The sequence below is a fragment of the Adiantum capillus-veneris genome, chromosome 2 (assembly GCF_014529385.1).
Source record: "Adiantum capillus-veneris isolate H3 chromosome 2, ASM1452938v2, whole genome shotgun sequence".
Taxonomy (NCBI): domain Eukaryota; kingdom Viridiplantae; phylum Streptophyta; class Polypodiopsida; order Polypodiales; family Pteridaceae; genus Adiantum; species Adiantum capillus-veneris.
The window spans coordinates 68,532,200-68,550,639 of NC_140932.1; the positions used below are offsets into that span (position 1 = coordinate 68,532,200).

The following is an 18,440-nucleotide window of genomic DNA, read 5'->3' on the forward strand; positions in this document are numbered from 1 at the left end:
GGGTTAGGGGTTGAGCCACCTGTGCATACATGCATATAAACCTGCGATGATAACATGTGTGGCCTACAAAGCTCTGTACCCCTTTTGGGTTGATGGGAGGTGGTAACTTTAAGATTGCCACGATCTTCTCTGGGTCAGGCGCTAATTCTTTAGCAGACACCACATGGCCTAGAAGTGTGTCTTCAGTAACCAAAAAATGACATTTGTTTAGGATTTAGCTTTAGGCGTGCCTCTCTGCACTTGAGGAAGACAACAGAGAGCTGAGCGAGGTGTTCCTCTAGATTTTCCACTGGGGTTGAGCATTGAGCACCTAAGAAGGTCGAAAAATCGTCCATGAAGATGCGAAGATGATCCGTAAGCAGAGGACAAAAGATGAGATATACCGCCCTATTGAAAGGTGGGGCATTTTTCAGCCCAAAAGACAGTCGAGTGTAGATAAAAATACCCCAGGGAGTCACAAAGGCCGTTTTCAGCTGATCACCTGGATGGATGCCCAACTGATTGTATCCACTAAACCCATCCATGAAACTGTACAATACATGCCATGCTATATCTTCGAGCACACGCTCAGTGAAAGGTGTTGGGAAACCATCTGGGATAGTTACCTTATTCAGAGCATGGTAATCTACGCACACACGGATTTTGTTGGACTGCTTCTTAGGCGCTATCACCATGGGTGATAACCACTCAGAGTGCTCCACAGGTACAATGATCCCTGCCTCCTGCATTTTTTCTAACTCTGACTTGACCGCCTCAGAATACTTCGGGTTGAGCTTGTAACCTCGGCCTCTTACAGGCTTAGCCCCTTGAACCAGAGGTATAGTATGGACACCCAATTCTAGTGGGATCCCCTCCAAATCCTTGTAGGACCAAGCAAACATCTTTGAAAGAGTGTATGAAAGACACTACCTGATTGAGTAATGCGGGATGCTCCCATAACCAAGCTGCTACCAGTACGTGCTGAGGGTTGTCAAGATCTCCCAGGTTGACTTCTCTGACCGGGTCAGGGGGTGTAGCTGGAGAGGGTGCTTCTGAAGATGAGAGGTGAGCTACCTCCTGGAGCTTCAAGACATCATGTGGAGGTGTTTGATCGATTGGAAACTTTGCATACTCTTCTTGTGACCATCTTGGTGGGAGCTCCTCGAAGGGTAAATCTTCAGACCGAGACATGACAGAGTGCTTTTGTAGGGGGTCCGACTTGGGAGATGCTACAGGAAGGGGGAAATCTTTGGCGAGTGCATGCAGAGGAGATTTCTTCCCCCTTCGGTGATGTGTTATAGGTTCCCCAAGACCGAGGGCTTCCTTCGGCGGGTCATTCGAAGCATGAGAATTTGGGGCTGACACACTTACTTCTTCGACTGTTGTATTGTCCGCTGTAGGACTTTGGACATCTGTGTCCTCCTGAGGAGTTTAGAGAGAGAGTGTTACTGGCGGCACAGGTGAGTTTTGAATAGAGACCATGTAGCATGGTGTCGATGTGGTAGCTTCCAACCACTGTAGCAGGTCCTCGTCAGACCCGTCAGGTGGAATGGGCTGCTCAAGGTCGGGGTTGGACTGTACTGACAATGAGCTGTGATGAGCCACTGGATCCATCCCTCCTTCAAGCCGGATTGGTTGCATTTGGGAGCCACGAGTATGTATCCACATGGCGTCATTCCCCCAATCATGAAGTGCCTTAGTATGCCGCAACCATGGTCTACCAATCAACAAAGGAAATCCTCCCTCCACCTGAGGAAGACTGACCACTAAAAAATCCAAGCTAAATGTGAAGTCTTGTACCTTCAAAGGCACCTTCTCTACTATGCCCACAGGGTAGACTGTCCTCTGGTCTGCCAATGTAATAGTGAATGCAGCAGGGTGGGTAGGCTGCAGACCTAAGGCTAACATGGTAAATTCGGGCATTAGGTTGATTCCAGACCCACCATCCACTATGACGCCTGAGAATTGATGCCCAAGAATAGATACAGTAAGACGTGGACTTTTATAATCGGTGAGGGGAGCAGCTGGATATGAAATCATGTAGAGGGCTGCACACGTAGGTGCCCGCCACTAGGCCCTGTACCAGGGTACAAAGACTGAATTATCGAGTGTGTCACTTCTAAGGGTTGCATCTAGCCGAAGCATCTCATAAAGAGATACTTGCTGAAAGGTGTTCTTCAAGATTGCTTCCGCTGTGGGCCTAGCTCCTACAACCAGGGCCTCCTCGGAAATTTTAACCTGTTGCAAGTCAGCTACTGCTGCCAGGAAGGCTCCATCAATGTCCGAAAGCATAGAGATTGACCTATTCTTTGCATCACTTACGGGTGCGACATTTTGAACAATTTGCGGAAGGGTTGGAGTGAGCACCCTCTTTGTTGGAGTGACCACTCTCTTATGCTCGAGTGAGCACCCCAGCCGGCTCTGCTGCTTGTTGTGGCTGAATTGTATGTGTAGTAGGTGCTGGCTGAGGGCTTGTGTTCACTGTGATTAGATTGATTTTCGAGAATGTAAACTCTTGTTGGTTTTGATTCAGGCCTGAAGATGAGGATGCTCTTTGTTTGGGACAATCTTTACTGTAGTGGTCCTTAGACTCTGGACAATGTCTGAAAGGAGAAGACCCTTCAGGTAAACGACACTTACTTTGGTAATGGCTATATTCACCGCATCTGTAGCATAAGATTGGCCGATTAGACGGACGAAATGGGGGACGAGGTGGTCGCTGCTCTTGTTGTTGCATGGTGCTGGAGGCTGAGGTGTAGAAGCTTTGGGGAACTGAGGGAGTACTAGCATGATAAAAGCTGGGGGGTGCAAAGTTGTTGTGCATACCTTGCTGCATAAGGGGTGTTGTCAGCAGATGAGGCAACGGGTTTTGATGGCCATAGGGTGACACCATGTTGGATGCAAGTGCTAGCCCTTGTTGGAGAGAAGGACCTAGAGTTTGTTGTATTTGCCGCAATCCTTTGATATAGTAACAATCCTTATCTTCGTGCCCAGATTTTTCGCAAAAGTGGCAATAAGCCCGAAGGGGACAGTCCTGTGGAGGATGTCCAAGAGAGCGACAAGAGTTGCACTATACCATAGCTTTAGTCTCCTGCTGAGACCGAAGCTCTTCTAGTTCTCTCTTGATTTGATCCAAAGCCTCAAGGTGCGATGGTTTCTCTTGTCTCAAAGAGATTGATTTCTCTTTTTGGAAGGCGCATGTAGTTTGAGGGCTTCGAGTTCCCTGCGCAAGGAAGTCCAAGGATCAGCAGGACTATCTTCCGAGAACACAGAGGGAGTATCTATGTGAGGAGAGTTGTTGAACAATTTCCTAGCCCTCTCTATCCTAGTAGCAGCTGCGATGAATTCCTCCAGAGTGGCGTCAGGTCGGAGGCTCTCCCGGAGTTTTTGCTGAACGGTTTTTGGAAGCGCCTTCTCCACCCACTTCTTAACCATGAGTTCACCGGGTTGTTGGGGAAGCTTGGCAACCAGAGACTTGGTTTTGGTCATAAGCTCTGCAAAAGTCTCCTCTGGCTGGAGCACCATGTTGGCCAACTCATCCAACACTTTCTCTTGGTACTCACCCGGCCTGAAAGCTGCACAGAACTGTTGTATTAAGTCTGCCCAAGTTGCAAAATGATTCTCTGCAAACTGGCTGTACCATTTGTCTGCTAAGCCATCCAAGGTGGATGGAAAAAGTACCAGATAAGCATCTTCCCTGTTAAGACCAGGTCCTCTACAGAGAGATACGAACCTCCGTGCATGGTCGTCCGCATCTTCCGAGGAGAGTCCTTTGAAGGTGGAGAACTTGATGGTTACCTTGGCCAACACACTAGCCAACGCCTCCATGGCCCCTTGTTGAGCCTGTTGCTCAATAGCCTGCTGTAGCAGAATAGGAGACAACTTTGCTGGAGAAGGTGATCTGGAAGATGTGGAACCGGATGAAGGAATGGGGGATGTCGTATGTGGAGGTATGGTTGATGAGGTTAATGGACTTCTACTAGATACCACAAGGCATCTTCGGTTAAAGTGCTTCAGAAGGCTCAGTAGTGCGCTTTGACGCTCAACTGACCGCCTTGTATGTGTCATGCAGTGAACAACACAGGTCTAAAACAGGACAAGTGAGGATAGTGACTAGACCACCTAGTCCAGGACCAGTGACTAGACCACCTAGTTGGCAGGACGAGGAGAGCTGGACTAGGGCGAGGACTAGACCAGGACCAAGGACCAGGGACGAGGACTAGGATTGGTTGGACCAGGGCGAGAGAGGACCAGACAAGCAGACTATCTACACAGTGTAAGCAAGTGTGCGGAGCGAGGTAACAACCGATTAGCTTCACGATTTGTATCTCCACAAGAGTGAGACTTCCTTTGAGGTCCCACCATGATCGCCAAAATGAGAGCACCTGTAGCGCGGATAATGTGTCGTGCTCTCTACAGTGGGTGGTCCTCAGTGCAATGTGCGTGACAATCTCACTCAAACAGACTGAAGAGAAAGGGAACAATAGATGTCAACAGAGCTCACAAAGACACAACAGCAGACCAGAACATATGACTCGACTATCTCAAAGACTGATACAGACTCTGGCGTGGCAGCACACTCAGCTCCAGCCCAAGACTCACAGGTACAATGGGGGTGTCGAGGCTCAGATGTGCTCTGTGTATAGACTCACTCTAGACGGCTACGTACAAGATAATGCCACTGGCCCAAAACGACTACTCATATGTACAATCATCAAGAGCCACCAACGGCTCATAAAGAACATCATCTAAGTCTATCCCCACTGGGTGGCGGTGGTGACCTGGCCACGATGTCCACTAGACGACCCTATCCCTGCCACGTGTGTCTGCCCAACGAGTCCGTCTAGTGTGAACCGACCAGACCAAAGACCAACTGACCAAAGCCACCCTGTAAACTAACTGTCTTGTGAAAGTGACACTGTAGCCTACTACAGAGAGCATGAGTGAGGGCTTGATTTATCTCATCCCCAAGGAGGGGAGATCTTTGGATGACATTCGACGGTGGCGGCTCATCAGTATCCTCAACTCAACCTACCAAATTCTAGCAAAGGCTCTAAGTTTGAGAATTCAGCCGCTACTTGAGAGCATCATACACGAGACACATACGGGTTTTGTTAAGAAGCATAGTATCCTTGACAACATTTTCACCTTCTAGAAGGCGACTACTCTGGCTCGTCTCTGAGGAGAGGCTCTACTGGTGCTCCTCCTCAATTTTGAGAAGGCCCATGACAGAAAGGATTGGGTTTTCCTCGAGGGAACTATGTGCCAAATGGGCTTTTCAGATGCTTGGATTAGAGGGGTCTCAGCGCTTTACAAGTGTGCCCACGATCAAGTGTTGCTAGCAGGGGGAAGAGGGGAGTGTTTCATGTTCACATGGTCAATACGGTAGGCCAAGGGCTCTTCAAATATGTGCTAAGGGCTCACTCTCTGGCATGCTTATGAGTAGAGATGCAGATTAAAGTTGCCAACATTGTACTGAGTTAAGGCAATATAAAGAAATGCTGAAAGGGGCACCATATTTTGGGGCCAGTGCTCTCTTTGGGTGGAACTCTCACACTCGGTGTCTCGTATGCAGTGTTTTTCTTTCATTTCACTTGTTTTGAAGCGTCTAAAGTTTGTTGAGTCTTTTCTTTTCTGTTGGCACGTGGTGCCCTCCCGTTACACCAACCAAGTGCTTTTGGCCACTATGTGGTACATGATGTCTTGCTAGATTTTCTCGAGTTCTTGCATCAGCTAGCTAGAGACGTTGATTAGGAACTTTTTGTGATCAAGGAGAGAGACGCAATTCTCTTGGGCCAATGTTTCCTAGTAGGTCATTACTTTACCTTGTTCTCAGGGAGGGTAGGGGATCATTGACCTAGCACGGCAGAGTAGAAGTCTCCTTGGGAAGCTCATTGTCAGAGGTCTCCTTCAAGGGGAGCAGCTGGAAAGAGCTCTTGCTTCACCGGAATGGTTCCCGAGTGGCATACAACCCATGGAGCCCTTCCGCTCATTGGATTTTCACAAAGATGCCCAGAGTGGGCTTGGGCAAGAAATGGGAGAACTGTTTTACGTTGAGATTGCTTCGGTCTTGGGAGTAGCTGTGGCATGGCCTTAGGCACCACCAGCTCACGTGCATTAAGGAGCGCTTGAGATATCCATTTACATGAAACCCTTTGGTCAGCACACAGTGAGGTCACATGGTTGGTAGCCGAGCCGACCTCATGTCTCTAGGGGTCCTATGGCAGAGGGTCTAGTCCGCTGTTTTGGGGACTAGCTACAGTTTACAGCACTTCTGGAGGATGCTCAGAGCGCCAGTCGCGAGACATGAGGGTATCAGGATATTGTAGAGGCTATACCAGTTGAGTGGCACACCCCTCTTTATCCAGTGGCTCTGTGTTGGATGGGGGCTTTCACTCAACTGGAGGTCCTCAATGTAGTTAGGGCTTGCTCAAACACAGGTTTCTACATGTTCTTTGAGGTTCAGAGAGGGCCCCCTCCAAAGAGTCACTGCCAAGGCACCAGAGGTGGCCAAGTGTTTCTTTTAGTGGATTCGAATTGTGGGCATCAATGGGAGAACTTGTGTGATAGACCCGAACCTGTCGACCCTTGGGCCAGGACAGTGACGGTTATGGGCTTAAGAGAGCCGCCCTCTGGTGCGAGTGTAGTGGGACCAAAGAGAGTGATTTTGGCGAGATCCTTGTACTCCAACAAATCACCCCGGGACCCCCTTTTTTCAGTACACAGCACGGCTAGGATGTCACATAGTGACAGCGCGGATAGAGGCTCATCCTGCTGCAACGGATCATTGGCAGGAGGAGGGTCTCACGACTAAGTTCTTTGCAGATTTTTGGGAGGCGCCTGTGGGCCAGCAGACAGTCACTATGTTGTAGTGGCTAGTTGCCCATCAAGCTACTGCAGTTGGGAGTTACTTGGTGCACAGTGGTCACTCTATGGTATGTACCGCATGTGACCATCCACTTAAGACATGGCTCCACTGTCTGTGGGATTGCCCCATAGCACAGCAGCTTTGGCTTCACATTTTTTGCCTATTGCCTGAACCTTCGACAGCTAGCCAGTACACTTGGGGTGTTGTAGCTTGGTCCACCTCACGGGCCCTGCACTTCGTTTTATGATGGCTTCACATTTTTTGCCTATTGCCTGAACCTTCGACAGCTAGCCAGTACACTTGGGGTGTTGTAGCTTGGTCCACCTCACGGGCCCTGCACTTCGTTTTATGATGGCTTCAGTTAGTAGGATGATTGTGATACAAGAGGGCCGGCCTACACTCTAGCCTGACATAGAGCTTGTACCTCAGAAGTGGAGCAAAGATAGAAGAGCTGTTGGGAGCTCATTTGCAGCTGACACTTTGGTTCATCTTGAGAGCCCGATGCGTCTGCATCCTCAAGGTTTGACCCGTCCCACGGTGGAGACTGTACGTAACACCTGGCTGGAGATGATCCATACACTCAGGGAACAGTTTGAGAGACTTCAGGGCAGCTCCAACCGCATGGAGGAGCGTTGCGAGGCACTCTTGCGACTTTGGAGACCAAGGCCTTTCTTCACAATAGCTCATGGGGCACCTGGATGGCACTACTGCCCACTAGTGTGGTTGTTTCCTCCTGCCATATCTTTATTTAGCCATCAATACATATCTAGTTTTTCATGGGGAGAGTCTTCCCACCCTTTGATGTAGCCCTCTCTATTAGGGGCAGTTTGTAGCCCATTGGGCAGTTTTTTCAACTAATGGAAGGATCCTTTTTCGTGCAAAGGAAAAGGACGTAGTGCCACATAAGGTCGTTATAGCGGAATTGGGAGTTACACTTGTTGGGTTGAGGTACTTACAAGATCAATATCTTACGTACGTGGCTTGTGGGACTTCCAAGCCATCGATTGGCCCGCAAGTCATCTAGACATTTAGCCATAAGGGGCGACTCTAGATGTTGGTATACAGAGATGTCAGCTTGGTTTCAGTTGCATGGGTTCACTAAGGACAGAATGCCACCCCCTCCTAACTCCTTGGATGCGTCATCGTTCACATTTACACGTTCAGAGATCAACAAGACTCTTAGACAAGATCTCACACACATTGATACAGAGAGGAGATGGGTGAATCCATCTTTGGAGTTGGGAAAGAACTTTAAAAATGGCTTTCTACAAAGAGCATTTTCTTTAAATATATATATATAGCTCTCCTAATGGCTTCAAAAAATATATATTCACCACCTATATCGTGCAAGGACACTTGAAAGAGAAGAAAACCCTAAAAGAAAAATAAGCAAAAGAAAAACACAAATATATGAATGTGTACTGTACCATCTATTCTTTATATGGACACAAAAAGTCATTTGACTTTCCACTTTCATGGGTCTTTTCATTTCCTAAAGTTACCCTTCACTTATGCACTTAAGATGTTTTGAAAGGCTTTTTTATTTTTCCGAGATTGGGGAGACCTAATTGTACGGTTGAAATACATGCATTCACACCTCATACATGCTTCAATGTGCCATAAAACAGCTTTGCATGTCTTCCAATTCTCTGTAGCTAGACACAGGTTGGTACCGAATAGCCAGAGAGAAAGGTTCATTACATTTGTCAGCCCCCAGAATATTATGAGATACAAGGACGATTTTTTTCTCTCTCCAGAGAGGGCTTGGGGGCCTCTCTCTAGGATCCACTAATCAGAGATACCTTGGGCTATCCTTGCTAGAGTATGCTTCATTACAAAGTTCGTCATGGCATTCTCTCTTCAGAGCACTTGCGCCTCTCTCTAGGATCCACTAATCAGAAATACCATGGGCTATTCTTGCTAGAGTTGTGCTGACCAAGAAATGCTCCATTAGCGAGTTAAACAGTCTGCCAAAGAACCTATTCAGAGGCAAATGGAAAATTTCTGCCTGAGCAGCATCCCTCAGCAAACCACAGGACATGACTTTCCAGTACAGGGAACCCTCTTGCAAAGAGCGACTTCAGTAGATCTCAACACACTCTTCCCTCTCACAAATTGTGTCAACCATATAATTACCATCATTGCAACCATGCAAATATTGAGAGCAGAGAGCAGCTCCTAAGAGGTTCTTCATGGAGAAAGAGATTGATGCCATGATGCAGCTTCCCATGAGAGAGTTTACATGATGGTACCGATAGTGACAGACTACTCAAGAGATCAAGCTTTGGGAGGCATGCAACCAGCTGACTCCATTGATTCACCTGCTTGTCTACAATTTTAGCATGTCTTTTGTAGTAGACACTGACCAAATGATGGATGTAATTTTTTTCTCCCCTAGGTCTTCGGGAAGTTTTGCATACGTAAATAAACATTTCATTTCTCCCTTGTAAATTCATAAACATGTAATGCTTGTTCCTTTCTCATTCTGTGATGTTTAAATGCTTCTTTGTGATAGAATGTATCAATTTCCAATGGAGAACCAAACAAGCCCCCCTCCCCAACAAAAAACCAATTGGCAGCAAAACTCAGGGCACGCACCAGAATACATATCTATACAACTCAGCATTGGCAATTAAAGATCCATCCAATTACCAGTATATTGCAAGCAAATAGTGGGCTCTGCCTAGCCACTCTCGCTTGGATTCATAGAAACCGTTGTTCGGTCTCTTCTCAGCATCATTTTGTTCTAAGATCTTAATGGCAGCCTGCCAAAACAGAACAATAGCATGACTGCAAACTCCTCCAACAGATGCAGCTTGACCAAAATTATACAGGCACCAATTATTGTCTCCAAAAGAAAACCATAAAAATTAGTCACCTCCCAAGTTAGCCCTCGATCAACTTTCAATATAGAAAGAGTGGTTGATGCCCCAGACATAGGATCCACATGTACGGTCTGCATTGCAAACATGAAGTAAGAGCTTTATTATCAGAGAAACAAATAAAGCGAGTTTTTGTTGGTCGCACATTACAGATATAAGAACCTTTATAATACAAAAACCAGAAATTCTTTTCTTACCTTTGGTCTCTCTTGCAGCTCTATAGAATGAGCTTTGATATCAACAATTCCACAATCAAAATGCCCTTCTCTACGAGCGTCAGACAATAAGAGATCAAAGATGCTCACAAAATATTCAAACAGCCTGCAAAACATAAGCAAAATTGTCAACACTTGCTTATAAGCTCTGAACTTCCAGTAAGCTAAAGAAGGCATTTTTGCTGGAGTATAGTGAAAATTGCGGGAATGCGAGACATCCTTTGCAAATTGGATAAAATCAAATGGGGTAAGCTATCTGTCAGGTGTTTTGTGGAGAAGATTAAGGAACTCACTAGGCAACTGAATGAACCACCACTAGAAAAACGCATGCGTGCATGTTTTTTGAGTGGGTTCAGAAGCAAGAAGTTAAGAGAACATATCTCAATTGCGGCGAACTTGCTCCTTTTGCGACACATCTCGAGATAGCTCGCTGCTGCCTGCTCCCTCCAGGCCATCCCTACCTCTCCCCCTTCGGCTCGCGCTGTCCCAGCCCCCTCCCGCGCGCTGCCCCCTGCCCCTGCACCCGCACGCCATCGCTGCCCCAGCCCGCCCCCTCCTCCACTTCTCCCAACTTGCGTTCGCTGCCCCAGCCCGCCGCCATTCTCCACATCTCCCTGCCCCTGCGCCCTGCACGCCCCCCCTGCCCCAGCCCGCCCCCTCACTCCCAGGCTTACGTTCTCTTCTTGACCTCACCTGATTGTAGGTTGTTCTCTTTCAGCCTCCTGGTAATCGCCTCCACGCCTTCGCCCTCTTCTTTCCAGCAGTAGACACAATGGGGTCCTCTGCTCCACCTCAGAGGGACTCTACAGAAGCCCCCTCCCCCAACACTGCAGAGCCGACCCTTCGACTTGCTCTTTCGCCAAAGGAGCAAGCGAGCTTGATAGCCGAGGTGGAACGCTTGCAAGCCACCTCGGTTATCTGCAAGATCATTGGTACTCGACCCAGCTGAGGCGAGGTTCAGGATTTACTTCAGGCCCGACACCTCTCCGATGTGGGCAAGATCACCGATGTCCAAACCCTCGCGAGAGGATATTACCAGATAGAGTTCGAGTCTCTAGAGATGACGGCCAAGGTGATATCAATGAGCCCGCTTGGTGAATAGGCAAAGTGCTACGAACTGACGCGCCCTCGCTGCTTGCTGCCACTCTCCACCCCCCCCCCCCCCCCCGCGCCGCCACCCTTGCGCTGCCAGCACTCCCTGCTGCGCACGCGCTGCCCCTGCCTTCCCCTTGCCTTGCTCTACCCCTCCCTGTCCGCCCTCCGCCCTCGGCCCGCTGCCGGTTCCTGCCCGCCTTTTGCTGCCATTTCCTGCCCGCTACCCTCACCCATTGCCCCTCCCAGCTCCCCCCCCCCCCCCCCCCCCCCCTCCCCCGCTCATTTCGTTCTCTGCCAATTTCTTCCCGAAGTTTTCTCTCGATTGGCTCTAGCAGTGTTGGTTTCTGGACAATGCTAGTCGGGGCTTTTTTGCAGAGAATTTGCTCTATCCGCTTCTTCTGCGCCACAGTAGCAGACACAGATGGAGGCTCAAGCTCCGCCACAGAGGGACTCTGCTGAAGTCCCCTCGCCCGACCCTGCTGAGCCCACCATTCGACTTGCTCTCACTTCGACAGAGCAAGCGAGCCTAGCCACAAAGGTGGATCGTCTGCAGGCGACTTCCGTCATCTGTAGGATTCTCGGCACCAAACCTAGAAGAGGAGAGCTGCGTGACCTTCTCCAAGCCCGCCTTCTTGCACAGGTGGGCAAGATCTTGGACGTTCAATTCCTCGGACAAGGCTACTATCAGATCGATTTTGAGACCTCCGAGATGGCGTCCAAGGTCATCACCATGAGCCCCTTGACCATCCGAGCAGTTCGAGTCCATTTGCGACAGTGGAGACATGGTTTTGACCCTACTTCAGATGTCCTTGTAGAGGAGGCAGACCTTCCCATCTTCCTCTGCTTTCCTCGTTTGAGGAGGGAGTACCTACCAGTTTTGTCCAGGATAGGCTCAGCAATTGGAACTATCCTGGAGACACCTCGCACGGCAGCCTCAGTAGCTGCCAAGGCGACCGGCATTCCCTCGGTACGTATTCTGGTTAGGGACACACACACTCTCCCGAAGGTTATCTTACTTCCTCGGGTGAGTGGGGGTTGGTTCCGACAGAGCGTGGAGTATTCGGGCAGTTTCACCCTCGACAGTCCCCCCCCCCCCCCCCCGGAGTTCCCCTCTGCTCCCGCTTCCCCCCTCTCCCTTCTCCCTCTGCCCCTTCACCTCACCCTCCCTCCTCTGCCGATCCCCCTCACCTCCTTCTCCCTCACCTCCTCCCGGTCCAGTCCCTCAGCCGTCCCAGGAGGCAGGACCTTCTTCAGCTGCTAGGAGATCTCCAGGCAGAGCCTTTGCCACGAGTCGTTTGGCGAGAGAGGGACAGCCTTTCTTGCAACCTCCTCTTCAGGTGTGGACGTCTCCTTTTGCAGCAGTTCCTCGTGGTCTGACCAGTTTCCATATTCGTCGTCGTTGGGATTTCTTTACCTACGACTTTACCCGTTTTCTAGGCGACCCCTCACCAGACCTTGAGGCAGCCTTCAAGGTCAGCCTGCTTCAGAGTTCATGTACTGTTCCTTGCAGCTAAGGGGATAAGGCCTTGGACTCAGCGGTTGGCTTCGCTTTTCCCCTCTGCGGGGTAGGGACCAGGATGAGTGGACTATAGACTCAGTGATGCAGTGGCTGCACACACAGGCCCTAGAGTTCTCTCACCACATGGGAGACCTAGGAGTTATAGACATGCTTCAAACTCTTTGGCCATTGGCCTAGTTTGTTGTGACACCTCCAAACGCAGCAGGATGTAGACACATTGTAGTTCACTTTTTTGTTGACACGCAGAGCCCGCCATGCTATGTACACATACATGAGGACTCTTGGATAGAGGAGGCTGCTTTACGCACGGCTCGATCTACTTGGGCTTGGGTTGGACACTCTTTGCAGTCACGCCTATCTCGAGGACGCTCGGATGCGGATTACTCCCCTTCCAAGCCTGCCTCGAAGATAGCACGATTAGCTGTTGCGGCAGCATCAGTTCTCTCTCGCTCCCCATAAGGATTGTCTCATGGAATGTACAGGGACTAGGTGGGCCCCAGTTTCAGTGTCAAAGGGCCAACTGCATCAGGAGCTTCAACGATGCCTCATGGGAGGAGAGATTGACCTACATATGCTAGACGAGGATCATCTGTGTGAGAGCCGCATTAAACGTTGAGGTCAGCTTTTGCATGGACGGTATGAGACTTTTTGGTCAGCTGCTTTTGGACCTGGAGGCATCCAAGGCAGGGTATGTATGACTTTTGCTGATTCTTTGTATAGCAGGCCATTGTGGGCAGAGGGATTATTGTGCCAGGCAGGGCTCAGTGGATCACTATGCAGGTTCAGGGTTGTCTCGTGGGCTTCCTGAACATCTATGCGCTGAATGTGGTGAGTGCACGTGCAGAGTTTTGGTCTCAGATTGTTGAGTCTCTGCCGTAGGCAGGGCAGTGATGCATAGGCGGTGACTTCAACATGCTGGACGAACCCTCTGACAGGATTGGTGGAACCTCACTTCTTGCTGGATCTTCTTGAGTTCTTGTATCAACCAGGTTGAGAGGCTGATCAGGAACTTCCTTTGGTCAGGGCGTGACACTCAGATAGCCCGGACCTAAGTGGCATGGCAGGTCATCACTCTTCCTTGTTCTCAGGGAGGGCTAGGGATCATAGACCCAGCACAACAGAGCAGAGCCCTTCTTGGGATGTTCATCGTCAAAGGACTTCTTCCACGTGAGGAGCCCTGGAAGGAGTTCTTGCTTCAGCGGCTTAGTGCTAGGGTGCCTCAGGCTCGAGGCCCCTCGCGACCCTCGACTAGATGGATTTTCAGAGAAATGCGAAGAGTTGGCTTGAGCAGGAGACTGGAGGACCGCTTCGCTGTGAGTCTGCTCCAATCTTGGGAGCAACTGCGGCGAGGCCTGGAGCAACGTCAGTCTACTTGCACGGAGGAGCGCCGGAGACAGCCCCTTGTTCCGTGGTTAGCACTCAGAGAGGCCACTTGGTTGGTAGTTGGCCTCATGTTTCCTGGGGTCCCATGGCAAAGGGTCCAACACGCTCTCTAGGTGACTCGTTACAGTTTTCAGGCTTGTCAGAGGAGCTTCAGAGTCTTCAGCTACAGCGCATGAAAGGGGTGCAGAGCATGTATCAGGACATCTCAGAGGCAGTACCAGCTGAGTGGTTCACACCTCTCGAGTCAGTAGCGCCCAGGTGGATGGGAGCCTTCACGCGACTGGAGGTTCTCATCTCAGTTCGGGCTTGCTCAGAGACTATACCCTCCCTGGTTTTCGACCTACAGGGTTGACGCTTACACCAAGTTGCAGTAGAGGCCCCGCAAGTGGCAGAGTGCTCTTTTCAGAGGATCCAAGTGGTGGAAGCACTTGTGTCATAGATCCCGCCCCAGCAGCTCTTAAGACTGGCCAGTGGAGACTGTGGGCTTGAAAGAGCTGTCTCCTGGCACGAGTACAGTGGGATCCTGGAGAGTGTCTTTGGCCTTTCTCCTCTGCAGACCACCCAAGTGTCCCTTTCTTTCAGTACACTGTTCGACTGGGACGTCACATACTGGCAGCACAGAGAGAGGCTCGCCCTACTGCAGCACCTCATTGGCAGGATTCTGCAGCACCGCAATTTACAGGTCTCCAGACAGCCGAGACGAGTCACTTTGTTCCAGTGACTGGTTACACACAGAGCTACAGCAGTTGGGAGCTGGCTTGTTCATAGTGATCTCTCGGCTGCATGTGCAACTTGTGACCATCTTATGGAGAGTCAGCATCATTGTCTTTGGGACTCCCCATTGGCACAACAGGTGTGGCTTCGTGTACACTTGGGGGGCAGTTGCTTGGTCCACTCTCACGGGCCCGGCATTTCAGTTTGAGCTATCTTCCACCAGCAGGATGATAGTGATATAGGGGGGTTGACCTACACTCCAACCTGCCACAAAGCTTACTCCACAGGAGTGGTGCAAGGAGAGAGAGGAGTGCTGGGAGCTCATCACTGGCCTGACACTCTGGTTCATCTGGAGGGCTTGCTGCTTCGGCATCTTCGAGGTTCGCCCTGTACCACCAGCCGAGACTGTTCGAGATCTTTGACTAGAGCTGATCCATACTCTCAGAGGACAGCTTGAGAGACTCCAGGGAAGCTCCGACCGCATGCGGGAGCGCAGAGGGGCTTTTCTTCGACTCTGGCGTCTTGGGCCTTTTTTCACTATGGTCCAGGGTCTACTCAGATGACACTACCGTCCACCTGTGTGGCTTTTCCCTCCACCCATCTCTTAATTTAGCCTCATTGTACATATGCTGTTTTTTCATTGCGAGAGTCTCCTCATCATGATTGTTGTAGCCCTCTCTTGTAGAGGTGGTTGTAGCCCTATGGGCAGTTTCATTGACTAATAGAAGGATCTTTTTCTCGGAAAAAAAAATGAGACTGCTTGGTATCCGAGCAGCTCGAGCTTACTTCAGATGATGGCATCATGGTTTTGACCCTACTACAGATGTGCTTGAGGAGGAGGCCAACTTGCCTATTTCGGTATGCTTCCCAGCCCTTAGGAGAGAGTATCTCCCTTTACTTCCCAGGATTGGTTCCATGTTCGGGACGGTTCAGGAGTCACCGTGCACTGCAGCTTCCGTTGTGGCCAAGGCCACATGTTTGCCTCCTGTGCAGGTTCTTATTCGCGACACACTCCCTCCCGAGGGTAATACTCTTGCCTCGGGTGAGTCGAGTACCAATGATCTTCCGTGATTATAGTATATCTACAAAACAACTTAAGTTAGCTCAAAAATTTGCGAGGAACATTCCAAGGGACAACCAATTTCTCATTCCAAATCGAAGCTCTTGACATCATGGGTCGTTGGCTTCCCAAAAAAATCTCATCCAATAAGGGGTATAGTCTGATTCTAGATCGTAGCTCTTGATATTTTGGCGTAGCAAAATTAGCCATCACAGACCGCGCTGATCTTGAACGGGTGTTGTAACAAACTTGGACACTCCGAGTCAAGATTCTACCGCGACACAGCAGAGATTCACTTCAAAACAGTTCACAGTTCACAATTGATTCGACACAGCCCGACAGAGTTCCGTGCCTAGAGATATTGGCCCCAAATTCTGGCGCCCCTTTTGATATTTCTTTTTGTATTAAATATGTGCTCGAAGTACAAGGGAGTGGGAGGGTCTCACTCCGAGACTCTGCGTCCAGATGCTCCACAGAGTGGGAGCCCTGCCCACACTTGTAAAGGTTTACAAGGGATGCTAAAAGCAGAGCCCCAAAAGCTGAAAATCAAAAGCATGCAAAAAAAATAAAGCAATTTTGACTCTCAACCCTTGCTTAATAATTAAAGCAAGTTCCAAAAGCTGCCCAAAAAACTTTGCGTAGGAAAAAGCAGCAATATTTCCATACGCTCTGCCACGTTATTGTCGCCACTGAGTAAGAGGATGGATAACCGCCAAAAGCTCTTTCTCATATATCTGTGTTGTCAATTCCGGCCTTGAGAACAATCAACTCTCGTAGGCAATGACATGGCCTTCTTGCATTAAGACCACACCCAGACTACGACCACAAGCATCACAATATACTTCAAATGACTTCTACAAATCCAGCAAAGTCAAAACTGGTCTTGTAGTCAATTTCTCTTCCAATGTCTGGAAGGCAGTCACCTCTGTGGGTCCCCACGAGAAAGGGAGATCTTTCTGTGCCTTTTTAGGGTACTTCGCAGAGATGTGTCCTTGTTCCCCGCATCCAAAACACTTCCCCTCTTTGATGTAGTTGGCTCTCTCCCAAGGAGTGAGCCGAGGTCGTGCATCCTTATCTTTCTGATCTTGGGGGCTCTTCTTCTTTCTACTTTCATTTTTAGAAGTTTGTTATGTTTTCTACGTCATGATCTCATATGTGGGGTAAGTCAAACTGCCTGAGTGTATGGCAAAGCCCCGTTTCGCATGACGCATCAGTTCTTGAATAGAATCTGACTTTTGCTCTAAGTAGTGGTCTCGGATCTCCGTAGGAAGTCCCAAGGTAAACCGCTCAAACTATTCTTTAAACGAGATCTTCTAAAATGAAGAAGCGGGTAGAAAAGAGCTCCAAAATCTCTCGCAATATGCGTCCAAGGTATCTTTCTTGGTCATCCGAAGATGGTTCCAAGCAGTTCGTATGTCGCGTTCGTACTCCCGAGTCAACCAAGAAGAAATAAAAAGCCTCTTAAATTTTAGCCATTTAACAACTAGTGCTTTCTTGTTCAATAGAAGAGAGGACCACCAAGTTCGAGCATTTTCCTTGAAGTAAGAGGTAGCTCTCCAAATCTTGGAGTGGTCTAAGTAATGCCCTCCAAAGAAAGCTATATCAAATTGCTGGATGAAGGCGAAAGCCCTCGAAGCATCTCGAAATCCTTTAAATTCTCGAACTTTCTTGCTTTTATTCTCCAGAAAGTCATATTGGTTGGCTTTATAGAAATTCTTCTTCTTTGCATAAAATCTGTGATCATTAGAGTCCGAACTATCCGAAGACGAGTCCTCTGTAGAATTGTCACAAACAGGGCGAAACTTAGGCTTCTTTGCCCTTTTCTTGCCCTTGCCGAAGCTTTGCTTTTTGCTTCGCTTTTTCCCTTTTCTGTCTTCTTCGCTCGAGTTAGAAGAGCTAGAAGAACTGTTAGAAGAAGAAAAAGAAGAAGAATTGGATACTCCTTCAAATCTGACATGCTTTTTCTACTTTCTTGCCGAGGCAAAAGCAGATTGACGACCCAAATAACCCGGGAAATTAGTTCCTTACTTCTGCTTTTTTCCATGCTTTTTGGCTTTGTTGGATGTGTCAAAAGCTGTGTACTCCGTGTATCAACCACCTCTTCTAATTCATGCTCTGTAAACATCGGAGTAGGAGGTTTTTTGAGTGCCAGTTTGAGGGGTGATCTGTGGCCTTTCGCCATTGAGAGTGCACTTTGTCGAAGGATGTCTGCGTCAAAAATTTTGCCAGTTTGGGATCCTTCGCAATGTTGATCATCATCTTTGTCGCATCGTCAACCAATTGTCGACGCTTCATCTCTTCAATCTCCGCCTCAGTAGGCCGAGGCGGGCCATACTCCTTGTGAGAATCTTCTTCGTGATCTCTTCCCGCATCCCCAGATGCAGAGAAAGTCGACTGATCTCTGTTTGAATCCATAAGTGTCGCGAGAAAAAGGATCGGATTTTCCAATAGCAAAGAAATCGGCCGCGCTCTGATACCACTGTAACAAACTTGGACACTCCCAAGTCAAGATTCTACCGCGACATAGCAGAGATTCACTTCAAAGCAGTTCACAGTTCACGATTGATTTAACATTTTTTCGACGAAGTTCCGTGCCTAGAGATATTGGCCCCAAAGACTGGCGCCCCTTTCGGTATTTCTTTTTGTATTATATCTGTGCTCAAAGTACAAGGGAGTGGGAGGGTCTCACTCTCAAACTCTGCGTCTAGATGCTCCGTAGAGTGGC

At 49.1% G+C, this 18,440-nt stretch overlaps 1 protein-coding gene across 2 annotated transcripts in view; it reads right to left on the reverse strand.

Moving 5' to 3' along the window:
* Positions 1-18,440, reverse strand: part of EMB1135 (RING/FYVE/PHD zinc finger superfamily protein) — a 240,192-nt gene that overhangs the window by 41,725 nt on the left and 180,027 nt on the right. For both annotated transcript variants that reach the window (XM_086486114.1, XM_086486118.1), the window contains 3 exons: positions 9,927-10,050; positions 9,726-9,803; positions 9,500-9,612 (listed from right to left, as the gene is read on the reverse strand). In XM_086486114.1, the coding sequence (XP_086342240.1) occupies positions 9,500-9,612; positions 9,726-9,803; positions 9,927-10,050 (315 nt within the window). The remainder of the gene's footprint in view (positions 1-9,499; positions 9,613-9,725; positions 9,804-9,926; positions 10,051-18,440) is intronic.